The 12,654-nt window shown below is 34.0% G+C and overlaps 1 protein-coding gene across 1 annotated transcript in view; it reads right to left on the bottom strand.

Annotated features, from left to right (window-relative positions):
* The window catches only part of TPR (translocated promoter region, nuclear basket protein), a 67,282-nt gene that overhangs the window by 24,043 nt on the left and 30,585 nt on the right, over positions 1-12,654 (bottom strand). Inside the window, exons 23-35 of the mRNA XM_033198594.1 lie at positions 11,831-11,983; positions 11,270-11,386; positions 10,057-10,260; positions 9,590-9,774; positions 9,002-9,149; positions 6,619-6,756; positions 6,395-6,526; positions 5,000-5,130; positions 3,353-3,563; positions 2,335-2,478; positions 1,811-2,009; positions 637-842; positions 365-426 (exon numbers count right to left, since the gene is read on the bottom strand). Coding sequence (XP_033054485.1) covers positions 365-426; positions 637-842; positions 1,811-2,009; positions 2,335-2,478; positions 3,353-3,563; positions 5,000-5,130; positions 6,395-6,526; positions 6,619-6,756; positions 9,002-9,149; positions 9,590-9,774; positions 10,057-10,260; positions 11,270-11,386; positions 11,831-11,983 — 2,030 coding nt within the window. The remainder of the gene's footprint in view (positions 1-364; positions 427-636; positions 843-1,810; positions 2,010-2,334; positions 2,479-3,352; positions 3,564-4,999; positions 5,131-6,394; positions 6,527-6,618; positions 6,757-9,001; positions 9,150-9,589; positions 9,775-10,056; positions 10,261-11,269; positions 11,387-11,830; positions 11,984-12,654) is intronic.

Raw genomic sequence — 12,654 nt, forward strand, 5'->3', positions numbered from 1 at the left:
CGTGGTGCATCCTGACAATGCAGAATGTATCCAGCTGTTGAACTGGTGAACCCAAGTCTCAGCCCAGCATTTTATATCTGTCATCATGTAATATCACGGGGAAAATCAGTAGCAGCCTTAGAAACCAACTGTAAACTAAAAGATGAGAGATGTTTTCTCTGTCACAAAGCTTCATCTGATAGGACTGAAAGTATGCTGAAAACAAGTTGGCAAACATATGATACAGTTTTGCAGAGAAAATAACTCTTTAGTGTATGTTTTTACAACAGAATACACAGATTTCTGTTTCCTAAACAGAAAGATCACTAGATATTCCCCGAGCTTTAAAAGAAAAATAGCAGACTATGAAACAACTAAAACTCACATTCCTCTTTCACCAGAAGCTGGAGTTGTTTTCAACGTGATCTGTCTCTGCTGTTCAGGGACCTATAAAGAGAAAGCTCTTGATTGTTGTTCCTAGCCCACAAGAGTCCACTAAAAATGCTACAAAAAATATTTCACTATTGTTAATTCTCTCTGCACACGTTGAATTTTAGCCAAAATTCACTCTGACAAAGGCTCCTATGTCACCAGGCACTTTCAAGAAAAGTGTACAAAGAAGAACAATTTGTTACTTAAGCAGAATTAGCTAATCACCTTATTAGAAGGTTCTTGAGGCTCATCTCTCTGCTCAAGGTGTCTCTCTTGATGCTCCCTGAGTTCTCTTTCCAAGCGACTAATTCGACCTTCATATTGGGACTTTAGAGCAGTAATACGAACATCCAATTCGTCTTTCTGCTGATCTAAGGCTCCATTCCTTTGTTTAAGCTCCTCATTTTCTTTAGTTAGCTGATCTTTTACACCTAAAGAAGTAACCAGGTGATTATATTAATATTATAATCAAACATTTAAAACAACATTTATGCACTTAATTGACACATGGTCACATCAGATTCCACTACTGTAACATCTACATTAGTTATGATATACTATATATCTCAATGAGCAAAGTTCTAAGTACATTCATGTTTTAATTTATTACTAGAATATAAAATATACTCACTCCAACATAAAAATTTACTTTTTCCTAACTAAAATCTCAACAAACTAAAGATCTGGGTTAGCAGAAGCCCTTTTATATTTCAATGTATCATTCAATTCATTATTATGAATTGCAAAATTTTTATTTCATATAATCTACAGCACTGTCTAAAAATAATTCAAGAACTTTTAAAATCAAGTAAGTTTTTAAGGACATTGTCTTAGAGATCATTTAAAAAAAAAATGCCTGTAACAAAACCCAACTGGTTTGACATTTTATTTAACTACTCAGCAGACTGACAGGCAAGGCTGAATAAATTCACCCCTGAGCCTTGAAGAACTAGGTTCTTCATAAATTTGACATGATACTCTCCCCGAAGAGCTAGAGGGGCCCTCTACCAAATGAGGCACAAAAAAATCCCTGGACTGGTAAAGATCTTTATGCAGTCTACATAAGGTGTGTAGGCAGCATAGTCTGGGCTCAAAGGATCTCTGTCACAAGATAAAATTGTTATTCATGAAAGCAGAAGGATAGCAGTACTCCATTATCTACGGCCAGCCAACAATTGAGAAAAATTTCATCATATCAAGAACATCCTCATCACTTGAAAATTAGGGTTGCTCTTTGTGTCCAACTAATTATTCCTAATATTTAAGGCACGCACACACACACACAGACACAAACACACCCTTCATAGTAGATACCTTTTATTTCTATTCCATTTAATTTTAAGCCTGCAACACACAACCAACTTTCACTACCAAGTTCAAACTTTAAACAGGTATTTACCAGCTAAGTGTGCAATTTTTGATTTTGCTGCTACAATAGCCTTTCTGGTTTTTTCTTCCTTTTCAGTTATCTGTTGTCGGAGCTGCTCCTCCTGTGTGGTTCTATCTTGAAGATCCTGACGAAGTCGTGAAAGTTCAGACTGAAGTTGCACAGTCTGTTCCTGGAGATTTCTTGCTTCTGTCTCTTTTTCAGATAATGTCTTTAAAGGAAAACAAAGTATTCACCATGGAATTCAATCATTTCAATACAAACGGTATGTGGTGCCAACTTAAAGTATAACTTATTAATTTGCTCTTTAAAAGATTAAATAGAAGTATAAAAATGGTGGTCAGACCAACTAAATGCACACCTGAAGATGACTGGGTACTACTTACATACATGAGCCACTCCAAGTAAAAAGAATAAAATGTATCCATTCCCACAGGGTAAGAGAAAGTGTCAAGAGAAAGTGTCAGTAGTTAGCGCGTATTTCTTTAGGTGTATAACAGGAAAGAATTAGGAACAGACTGTTCTCACACTCATACCTTCTGCAGATTCTCTACTTGACTCTCGAGTGATTTTGATTTTGTTTCAGCTTGGTTGAGTGTTTCTTTGAGTTCCTGCATTTCCTGGACTAAAACATGCTGTTCCTGATGGTCTCCAGAGGACTGAGCCGATGTCTCCATAACCTAAGACAACAAACAGTAATAATACACTTACATATTTATGTTTAGTAATTCCATTTCTGCAAGTTTGTCTAAGAAAATAATCACAGCTTTGCAAAGAAACTTTATCCTTGAAGGTATTCAAAACAGAATTTTCTATGAAACAACTGTAATCTCCAAAAACGGGCAACTAGTTGTGGTTTTCCACACAACTGAATACTAAACAGCTAATCAAAATGATGCATTATAGTTGAATTTTCAACACTGAACTGCATTTTCATAACAATGAATCAAGTGAAAAAAGCAGACTACAAAAGAATATAAGCATATAATATTATTTCTTTGAAAACACATTGCTTACATGTATGAAAAGGGATACTAATGTACTAATAGTGGCTAAAACAAAGGGGTAGTAATTGCGAATTTTTTTCTTTATTTTCTAATCCAACATGTAATAAATACGTAATTCTCAATATACAAATTCCTTACCTTCAGGAATTAAAAACAACATTTAGATTCAAAACATAAATATAATAAAGATTTCTCAACTTTTTTGATAGGTGGTTAACATAAATAATTTATTTAAAACTATACAAAACCTGATTAGTCATCATTTTTTAATATCCAATGGTAATTACCAATGAGTTATAAGAACATAGCTTTGAAAATGGAGAGTACTTGAAAGGTGAAAACTGAACCAAAATATCTAGTATTTACCAAAATTTGTGAGTTTATAATGCATTTTCAGCATATTAAATAACTAATCTTAAATAAAGATATCATATATGGTTACACGAGTTCAGTATCTAAAAGCTAGTAATATTTAAAATTACAAAGAAATAAGATTTTGTAACATTCATCCTAATTTTGTTTTGTAAGAAAAGCTTCTTCAAAATACCTTATCTTGTTGTGCTTTAAGTTCTTCATATTGAGTCTTGTACCTACGTCCAATTTTCTTTACTTGAGTAATAGTTTTGACTTTTTCTTGGATATCAATTATTTTGGCATCTAAGTCCTTCTGGATGGTTTCCTTTTCAGTTCTTACTTTATTTAGATCTTCCTTCAGACTCTGAATTAAGTTCTGGTTGTTAGTCAAAGATGCATTTGATCTTTAAAAAATGGAGGAAAAAATAAACATTAAATATATGAGATGTTTTTCAAATTTTGAAGTTCAATGTAACTTTACGTTATACTGCTTTAATAATTTTTTTTTTTTGAAGATCCTAAAAAATACCTGCATACTTCAAAGGTAAGACCTTACAAATTCACAGCCCTTCGGCAAGATCTTATTACATAGGTTTACATGTGCATTTTAGAGATGAGAAAAACGGAGTTATCAGTGGTCAAGTAACATGCGCAATTTCACAAACTAAAATCAAGTGATGGTACCCAGATTTTAATTCAGACTTGCTTGAGAGCAAAACCCACCCTCTTCTACTGCATTGAGTATTGTCAAATTTTTTCTGTAAAGGGCTGGATATTAGAATATGCTATACTTTGCAAGCCACAAAGTCTTTGCTGCATTTTTCTTCAATAATGCTTTAAAAATATAAAAATCAGTCTTAGCTTATAGGCTGTGCAAAACCAAATCATGGGTCACATTTGGTCTGTGGGGTATAGTTTGCCAACGCCTGTACTATATCCTGGACTGAACTTGAAATCAGATGGTCTGAATTAAGAGTACGGGTTAATTTTGAACTGAACTTGAAATCAGATGGTCTGAATTAGGTAGTCAATCTTTTTGAATCTTAGGTTCTTCATTTTTAAGATTAAAATATAACTCTTCTACTTAATATGCTAGACTTGCTATAAAGAAAATATATATACATAAGTATGTATAAAAAACACAAAAACTTGTAAGTTGTAAAGCAATATATAAATACGGCCATGATATGGGCAAATTACACTAAAGTTTAAAAAAAGGTAAACCGGAAACATTAATATTTAATCTCTTAATTTTAAAGGGGCAACACTTTGCTATTAGTTCATTAAGAAAAAATTAAGACTTAAAAACTTTCCTTGGCCAGGCATGATGGCTCATGCCTGTAATCCCAGCTCTTAGGGAGGCAGAAGTGGGAGGACAGCTTGAGCCCAGGAGTTTGAGACCTGCCTGGGCAACAGAGGGAAACACTGTTCTCCACAAAAAGGAACAAAAAAGCCAAAACGATAAAACCCACTTTCCTTACAGAGTCACAAATATAAGCTAACCAAAACAACAGCAACAACAACAAAAACTACTTGTAAAAGTCTTTGATAGCTATAAATTTAGCTTTAGACTTCTACTGAGTAGCTCTTTAAAAAATAAAATATAGAGAAATAATTATCTATAATGAGGATATTCTCATATATACTTTATATATGAGGGCATAATATTAAATCACTGCTTGACTCTACAAAGTAGACGCAAGTCAGATGTGGGTGCTCTAGCACTTTCCATTCTTTCTAAAACCACGAGGCAGGCACTTGGGGAGTCATGTAAATAAGTAAAATAAACTTCTTTAAGATTTTATATATTATATACGATTTAAGGCTTCTTTCAATATACCTTGCAATTTCAGCTTTAAGTCTACCAATTTCTTCTGTCAACTGTTGAATACGCTTAGTATGAACTTCCTTTTCAGAAAGGAGCTTCCGATATTCTTCTGTATCTGGATCTTTCTGTTGACTTACTAGATGCTAGAATAACAAAAATGCTTACTTGATTTTTTTAGGTTTTATGAAACAAATGTGCTATAATAAAATGGAAGAATATCTGATTATGTTTACATTAGGTGTCTTGCATGTAAAGTAATCAAGCATGGAACTACAAGATACTAAGATCAAACTTAGCTTTGGTTTGGCTAAGAAGTCTAGCCAAAATGGAAGAGGAAAAAAAATCAAATGTCATTAACTGCTCATTATATTTTCATATTTGTGAATAAACATTTCAGATTAGTTAGAAGCCAAATAAAGGGATCCAAAGAATCAAAACTTTCAATATTAAGTACCTAATTTCATTGAAGTGACATTTAAAAGAAAAAGAAATATAGATAATGCATTACAAGTTAAACATACAAACCTTCTGTAGATGCCAGGTAACATGCTTTATGTGTATTACATTTTTTATCACATGAAAGGTGATAAGAGTGTCCCTCATTTTACAAGTGAGGAAAACTAAAGCTCCAAGAGGTTAAGAAACTCTCCCAAGTCATATACCTAATACATGCAAGGCAGATTTCTAACCTTTTGTTTGAGTAAAGAGCTGAGTTTCTAACCACAGTATGTTACATGGTTTCATCTCCCTAAAAACGTTCCAGTGAACAAGTCTTTTTAAAGTGCTTCAATAAATTCAATGAAGTATACAGATTCCTAGTTTGCTTTTTTTTTGAGACAGCGTCTCCCTCTCTCACCCAGGCTAGCATGCAGTAGCATGATCACAACTCACTGTAGCTTCGACCTCCTAGGCTCAAGTAATCCTCTGGCCTCAGCCTCCCAAGTAGATGGGACTACAGGCATGCACCACCATGCTCAGCTAATTTTTAATTTTTTGTAGAGATGGAGTCTCACTACATTGCCCAGGCTGGTCTCAAACTTCTGGGCTCAAGCAATCCTCCCATCTTGGCCTCCCAAAGTGCCGGGATTACAGGCATGAGCCACCATGTCTGGCCTCAGATTTCTATTTTCATGTATAAAAATATTTTAGAGATAAAATGAAAGCCTAAAACTTTTAAATTATGGAAAATAAAGTAACTGCTTTTTAGAAATGTATATAATGTAACAAAAATTTTTAATAAATTGGGTTCTGTTTAACATGTCAAATATTTACATGTATTAATAACATAATAGACTTTCACTAATAAATACAATTTTCACTAGTTCTTCAAATATTTTTATCCCCCTAAGTTTCCCCTATTATTAAAAACACGTTTCCATGTTTTGGAAGAGTTTTAACTGCATTTACCTGGTTACGTGCTTTCCAACGTTTGACATCCTCTTCTAACAGCTTCTTCTCTGCCTGCAACATACCGCTTTTCTCACTCAGCTCAGCATTTGCTTCTTGTAAGGGTAAAATATCTAACTCCAGTTTCCTTACCTGAAAGTCATGCCAATATTTAACAACAAATGTAAAAATTCATTTATTATTAAAAATAACATGCTTCCACTCTTGATAACCAAGCAACAAACCTTTGCTTGCATTTGCTGTAGATCCTGTTCTAGTCTCTCCTTTTCTTCTCTTAGCATTTTATTGGTCTCCATAACTACATTCATTGTTTCAGTTTTCTTCATCAGTTCTTCATGCTGAGCCATTGTTTTTGCAGTTACCTAAACATTTCAAATAAATATACATACCAACATCTAACAATAGTTGAAAGTCTACTTTCCTATGAGCTCAAATCCTCCCTACAACAAAGTAAAGAGGATTTAAGTTTCAACTTTTAGAACTAAAAGTTTTGAAAGTTCATGTTTACTTTTCTGTGAGGCATGCTAACTGCACAGTTTAAACAAATACAAGAATTACAAAGATAAAAGTGAAAAGATGCTACAAATCCCACCAACAAAGTATTAACATTAGGTAAAAATATCAATCCAAATCTCTATTTTTTTTCTTTCTATATCTTTTTTTTCCTTGCTGCACTAAATTCAGTTATTAGTTCTAAAATGTTATTTTAATCTCAGTTTATTCCCTCTTGTTCAGAAATCTCTTTATTTTGATCCTTTGTTCCATCATTTTGGTTATGAGAAATTTTACTGAATTATCTGTGAAGAAGTTTTCCTTCTCATAGGGTATAATTATCCATCTTTTGCATTTGGCATATTACTTTCTTCCTCCACTATTTTTAAAGCTATAGCATATTTCATGGTTGCCATGCTACACTGTTCAAGCTTAGACAGACATTATATTATTATTATTATTATTGTTTTATTAGTTTTTGAGATGGAGTCTCGTTCTCTCGCCCAGGCTGGAGTCCAGTGGCATGATCTTGGCTCACTGCAAGCTCCACCTCCCAGGTTCACACCATTCTCCTGCCTCAGCCTCCCGAGTAGCTGAGACTACAGGAGCCTGCCACCACGCCCGGCTAATTTTTTTTATATTTTAGTAGAGATGGGGTTTCACCATGTTAGCCAGGATGGTCTCGATCTCCTGACCTCATGATCCACCTGCCTTGGCCTCCCAAAGTGCAGGGTTACAGGCGTGAGCCACCGCGCCCGGCCCATTATATTACTTTTTATATAATCCATGTTACTTATTGACTCTCTTCTTCCTGTATTTAAGAGTTGGTTTCCTCCTGTGAACTTGTTCGTGGGCAGGCATTTTCTAGTATTTACTTTCTATAGCCCAAAGGAAAAAAAAAGAAAGCAGAAAAGACTGAAACAATATGCAATCTTTATTACAGACTCTGATTCTGTCCTTTTTCCTCCAAGTATTAACTCCATTGAACTGGAGGCTCTATTATTTCCATGGTGAGATACATTTGAATTAAACAGGATATAATTCTGGAAACTTTAGCTTCTGCTGAACACATAAATCCCATAAACTTCATTATTTACTTTTCCCTGTTCAATGGTTTCTTTTTTTTTTTTTTTTTTTGAGGCGGAGTCTCGCTCTGTCGCCCGGACTGGAGTGCAGTGGCCAGATCTCAGCTCACTACAAGCTCCGCCTCCCGGGTTTACGCCATTCTCCTGCCTCAGCCTCCCGAGTAGCTGGGACTACAGGCGCCCGCCACCTCGCCCGGCTAGTTTTTGTGTTTTTAGTAGAGACGGGGTTTCACCATGTTAGCCAGGATGGTCTCGATCTCCTGACCTCGTGATCCGCCCGTCTCAGCCTCCCAAAGTGCTGGGATTACAGGCTTGAGCCACTGCACCCGGCCGGTTTCTTAATAGTCATTTTGACTACTTATCAGTTAAAAGAGGTGAATGTTTTAAGATCTTAATTTCCTTCCTTCTAGATGTGGGGGTATACTACTGTAGCTCCTAAGAATGAAGTAACTCAACAATAAGCTTTGGGTGGTAGTGTGGCATAAGGAGTCAAGCTTGTGTTATTACCACCCATTTCACTACCACAGCTTCTTTTCCTTTGGTTGTTAGTTTTTACTACTTTTTGCTCCTTGGGTGAGAAAGATATTCTGTAGCAGTTTAAATCACTTTATCCTAGAATGACTATCCACATGTATAAACCATAACTATAATAAATTAAGACAGCTGGAATTTATTAAGCACTCACTACATACCAGACATGCTTTTAAATGCTTCATGTGCACAAACTCAATTAATCCTCATTATCCAAATATTACAGATGAAGAAACTAAGGGCAGGGAAGTTCAACAATTTACTCAATGCCACAGCTAACAGTATGAAGCTAGAATCTGAAACCAGGCAGTGTGGTTACAGAGCCTTTATTTTTAAGCACTATACTGTATTAGTGTTTAACAAAAGCTTAATGAATTTTTAAGTTTAGAAGAATGCTTACTTCAAGTTAAATTTTACGTTATGCTAAATAGTAGAGATACAAATGAGTGCGCTTCTCTTTTGATTTAACAAGTGCTTTCTTAAAGCTTACTATACCTACCTGGACTTTCTCCCTTTCAGCATTTAGACTATCTTGCAGTTCCTGCAGCTCTCTTTCTAAAAGTTCAACCCTTTGTCGATAACGCAGACTCTCAACCTGAGCCACCTCAAACCTAGTTTCAGCAATTTCTTTTTCTCGTCGTATAAATCTACAAAAATAGAGATATTAAAATTTTACGTGAATTTTAAAAAGCCAACATTTCAAAACTTGGGTAATTTGGTAAGATGACAAAAATCGTTGACTTTAATAACTATTTCATGTTTTTATTAATAATAAACAATAATGGGAAATGCATTCCTATTTTCTTTTATAGACACTGGCTTTAGAATGTTCATCTCTAAAATGATCTGAAAGGCATTTATTTTTTCAAGAGAAATCTGCTCTAGTTCCTACTATCAGATTCAAGATCCTACTATCATTATTAGTCACTTACTAGTATGTGTAAATGTTAAAAGTTATGAGTTTTTTGACAAATAGAAGAATGAACTTCATATCAAAATTATGTATAATCTCTTTAATTTATGCATTTGTAGTTTTATTTCACAGTTGTTATACCACAGAAATGAGGCAGTTAAGAACATGATTTACCTGAGAATTTCCAAAATTTGTTCTTGAGATTTCCCTTCTTCACTGAGAGATACATTCAGTGGTCCTTGTACACCTTCCTTCACAGAGGCAACGACCTTGTCACTTAATTTTTCGATCTGATCATGAAGTAATCTGTTTTGTTTCTCCAGATCTTCACAGCGACATACACATTTGGAAACTTCATCCTGCAAGCCAAGAGTCTATCAGAATAGCAGATTTTCCAATACACATTTTAAAAAACAACTTGGCCAGGCACGGTGGCTAACGCCTGTAATCCCAGCTACTTGGGAGGCTGAGGCAGGAGAATTGCTTGACCCGGGAGGCAGAGATTGCAGTGAGCCAATATCACGCCATCGCACTCCAGCATGGGTGACAGAGCGAGACTCCATCTCAAAAAAAAAAAAAGAAAAAATAAATAAAAATTCTTTGAATTCAACTGAACATTCTATTCAGATTTACAATTATACCTTTAACATTCTCTCTCTTTCTTCCCAAGATGCTTTACACTCCAACAACTGTGATTCTGCTTTCTGTGTTGTTTCTTCCAAATGCTGACGGACTGATGCCATTTTTGAAACCTGCTCCTTCGCAGCTTGTAGAGCTTCAACATCAGCAGCATGCAGCATCAATTCTCTCTCATACTTATTCTGAGCTTCCACAGCTATTTTAGCCTATAAGAAATTATTCCCCAATTGATACCAAAGATTAAAAATCCATAAAGCTAGCTAGCACTTTTGGAAAAGATACACATTGAACTTTTTAAATAATAAAAGTAAAGACAATCTAATGTAGCAAAGTAAGAAATTAAAAGTTAATGCTTTAGCTACTTAATGAAATATAATAAAACTGTCAGAAATGACACTTAGAAGATGGTAGCAATTTGGACAAACTTTCTGATATAAGAAACTAAACATAACTCAGCTATATAAATACTAAATTATAGATCCACTGATTTTAATGAAATTTACTTTGAAGCATTTCCCTGTATTACATTTTAAAATAGTGATATACATGTTACATATATATAGGCAATAAAGAATAGTAACCAAACGAATAGCTATTAACATGACACCCAACTTAAAATAAGAACATTACCAATATCTTCAAATGTATTCCTATCCCATCCTACCATTTTAGTAACTCCAACTCCTGAATTGTTTTATCATTTCCCGTTTATAAAAAAATTATAAAAAGCTTCAACACGTGTGCACATACATACATACACTCAAACTAATGAGACTTTTTTTAACATTTTATAAAAAGCAGTATATAGATAGATGTGCAAACTTAGTAATGTATTAACAATGTTATGAAGAGGTTCTTGTTTTGTTAAGGAAATGTTGTCTCTAATCAATTGTATCTATAATTTTATAACCGGATCTAGTGAAGGACAATAGTAAAATAATTTTTGCAAATGAGAGCCAAGTACAAATTTTAGTCTTCTACTCCTGTTTTTGTTTTCCCATTGTCAAGATTGCTTTGTTAACGAATATTGCACTATGTATTTATTTTTAGCCTTTATCTATACTTTTCAATTTGTCCTAAGTTCCATAAAAGTGGAAATAATCTTGAATTTTTGCAAGGTCCACCAGTTCTCATAATGCATAAATATACTTTAAGAATCATTCTCTAGGATCAAAGCTCATTTCTCAATTAACTGGCTGTAAGAGCACCACTTACTTGTTCCTGACAGTCACGTCTGGCTTGCTGCTCATTACTTAAAGCTGTGCTTGCTCTCTGAAGAGCTTCTTGTACTTCATTCTGAACACTAGAAAGTGTTTTTTTCAATTCAGATAACTAAGTAGAAAGAACAAGATTAAAACCAAAATTAATTGCAAACTTACTTGGAAAATACTGTATCGTAGTGTTACTATATTGAAGGCTCATTTTTCAAGATCCAATTAGACCAAAAAACTGCTGCTAAATTTAAAATGCTCAAACCCTGATATAATCAGTTTTGCAACTCTATCCATTCCCTAACATTTGCAAAAGTCGTCTCAGGTAGGGGCTTTTAAAAAGAACCACTGATACCTATTTCTGTAAAGTAGTCTAAACATTTCAATGGGAAATGTATATAGAGGTACAGAAAAGAGTAAAACATAATTTTGCCTACGTTTTTAATAAATTTCTGTTGAGATGAACTAAATGGCAACTAATGACCTAGTTAAAAGAATTCAAATCCTTACAAGTAAAAAAAAAAAAAAAAAAAAAAAACAACATTAATATCATTAACCTATTTACCTGTTGTTCCATGCTCTCTATGGCTCTTCTCTTATCATCCTGAAGTTCTTGTTTTTCCTTCTCTACTTCCATCAACTTCTTTTCCAACTGTGTCTGAAACTCAGCTGACTCTTTTAAACGAACTTCAATATTCTTACGCACTTCTTCTGTCACCTTTACCACATTACAAACAGTAGGATATAAAAATTACATACATTTAAAATCATATAATTACTTTCTCCAAATCAAAACTAATTTGATAAGAAAATTAATGTTTGCTTTATATTAGAAAAAGCATCCATTAAAGGTGATTAGAAGATGCAACAACAAGCAAAAACACCATATAAATCTACAAGCATTTACCTTTCAACTTGGCTACTGGCCATTTTTCTCTTTTGAAATGAAATTTCCAATCTCTCATTTCTCCCTCAATCCTCACATCCACTTGCCAAATCCATCTATTCTACAATCGAAAGGTATTTTCCTCACACATTGTGATGTCTTTACAGTGATGTCAACTACAAAAGGATCTTTTAAAATTGCAGCCCTAGACTACTGCTACAGCCTTCAAAATGAACACTGTATCTTCCAATCTACCACATGAATTTTCTAACCAAAAAAAAAAAAAAAATCTGATTATGACATGTTAAAAAAAATCAATGGCTCTTAATAAACCTACAGAATATAATTTAACATATTTAAAACCTTTCACATTTGGTTATCAATTACATTTATAACTGTATCCCTTCACTACTCATTTTACAAACTGTCTTCTGAAGGCTTTCTACCATGAGGGTTCCCATTATGTAAAATACCTTTCTGCTCTATTTGCCTACACAGATACC

This window comes from Trachypithecus francoisi, unplaced genomic scaffold (assembly GCF_009764315.1).
Source record: "Trachypithecus francoisi isolate TF-2019V2 unplaced genomic scaffold, Tfra_2.0 Lachesis_group5, whole genome shotgun sequence".
Taxonomy (NCBI): Eukaryota; Metazoa; Chordata; class Mammalia; order Primates; family Cercopithecidae; genus Trachypithecus; species Trachypithecus francoisi.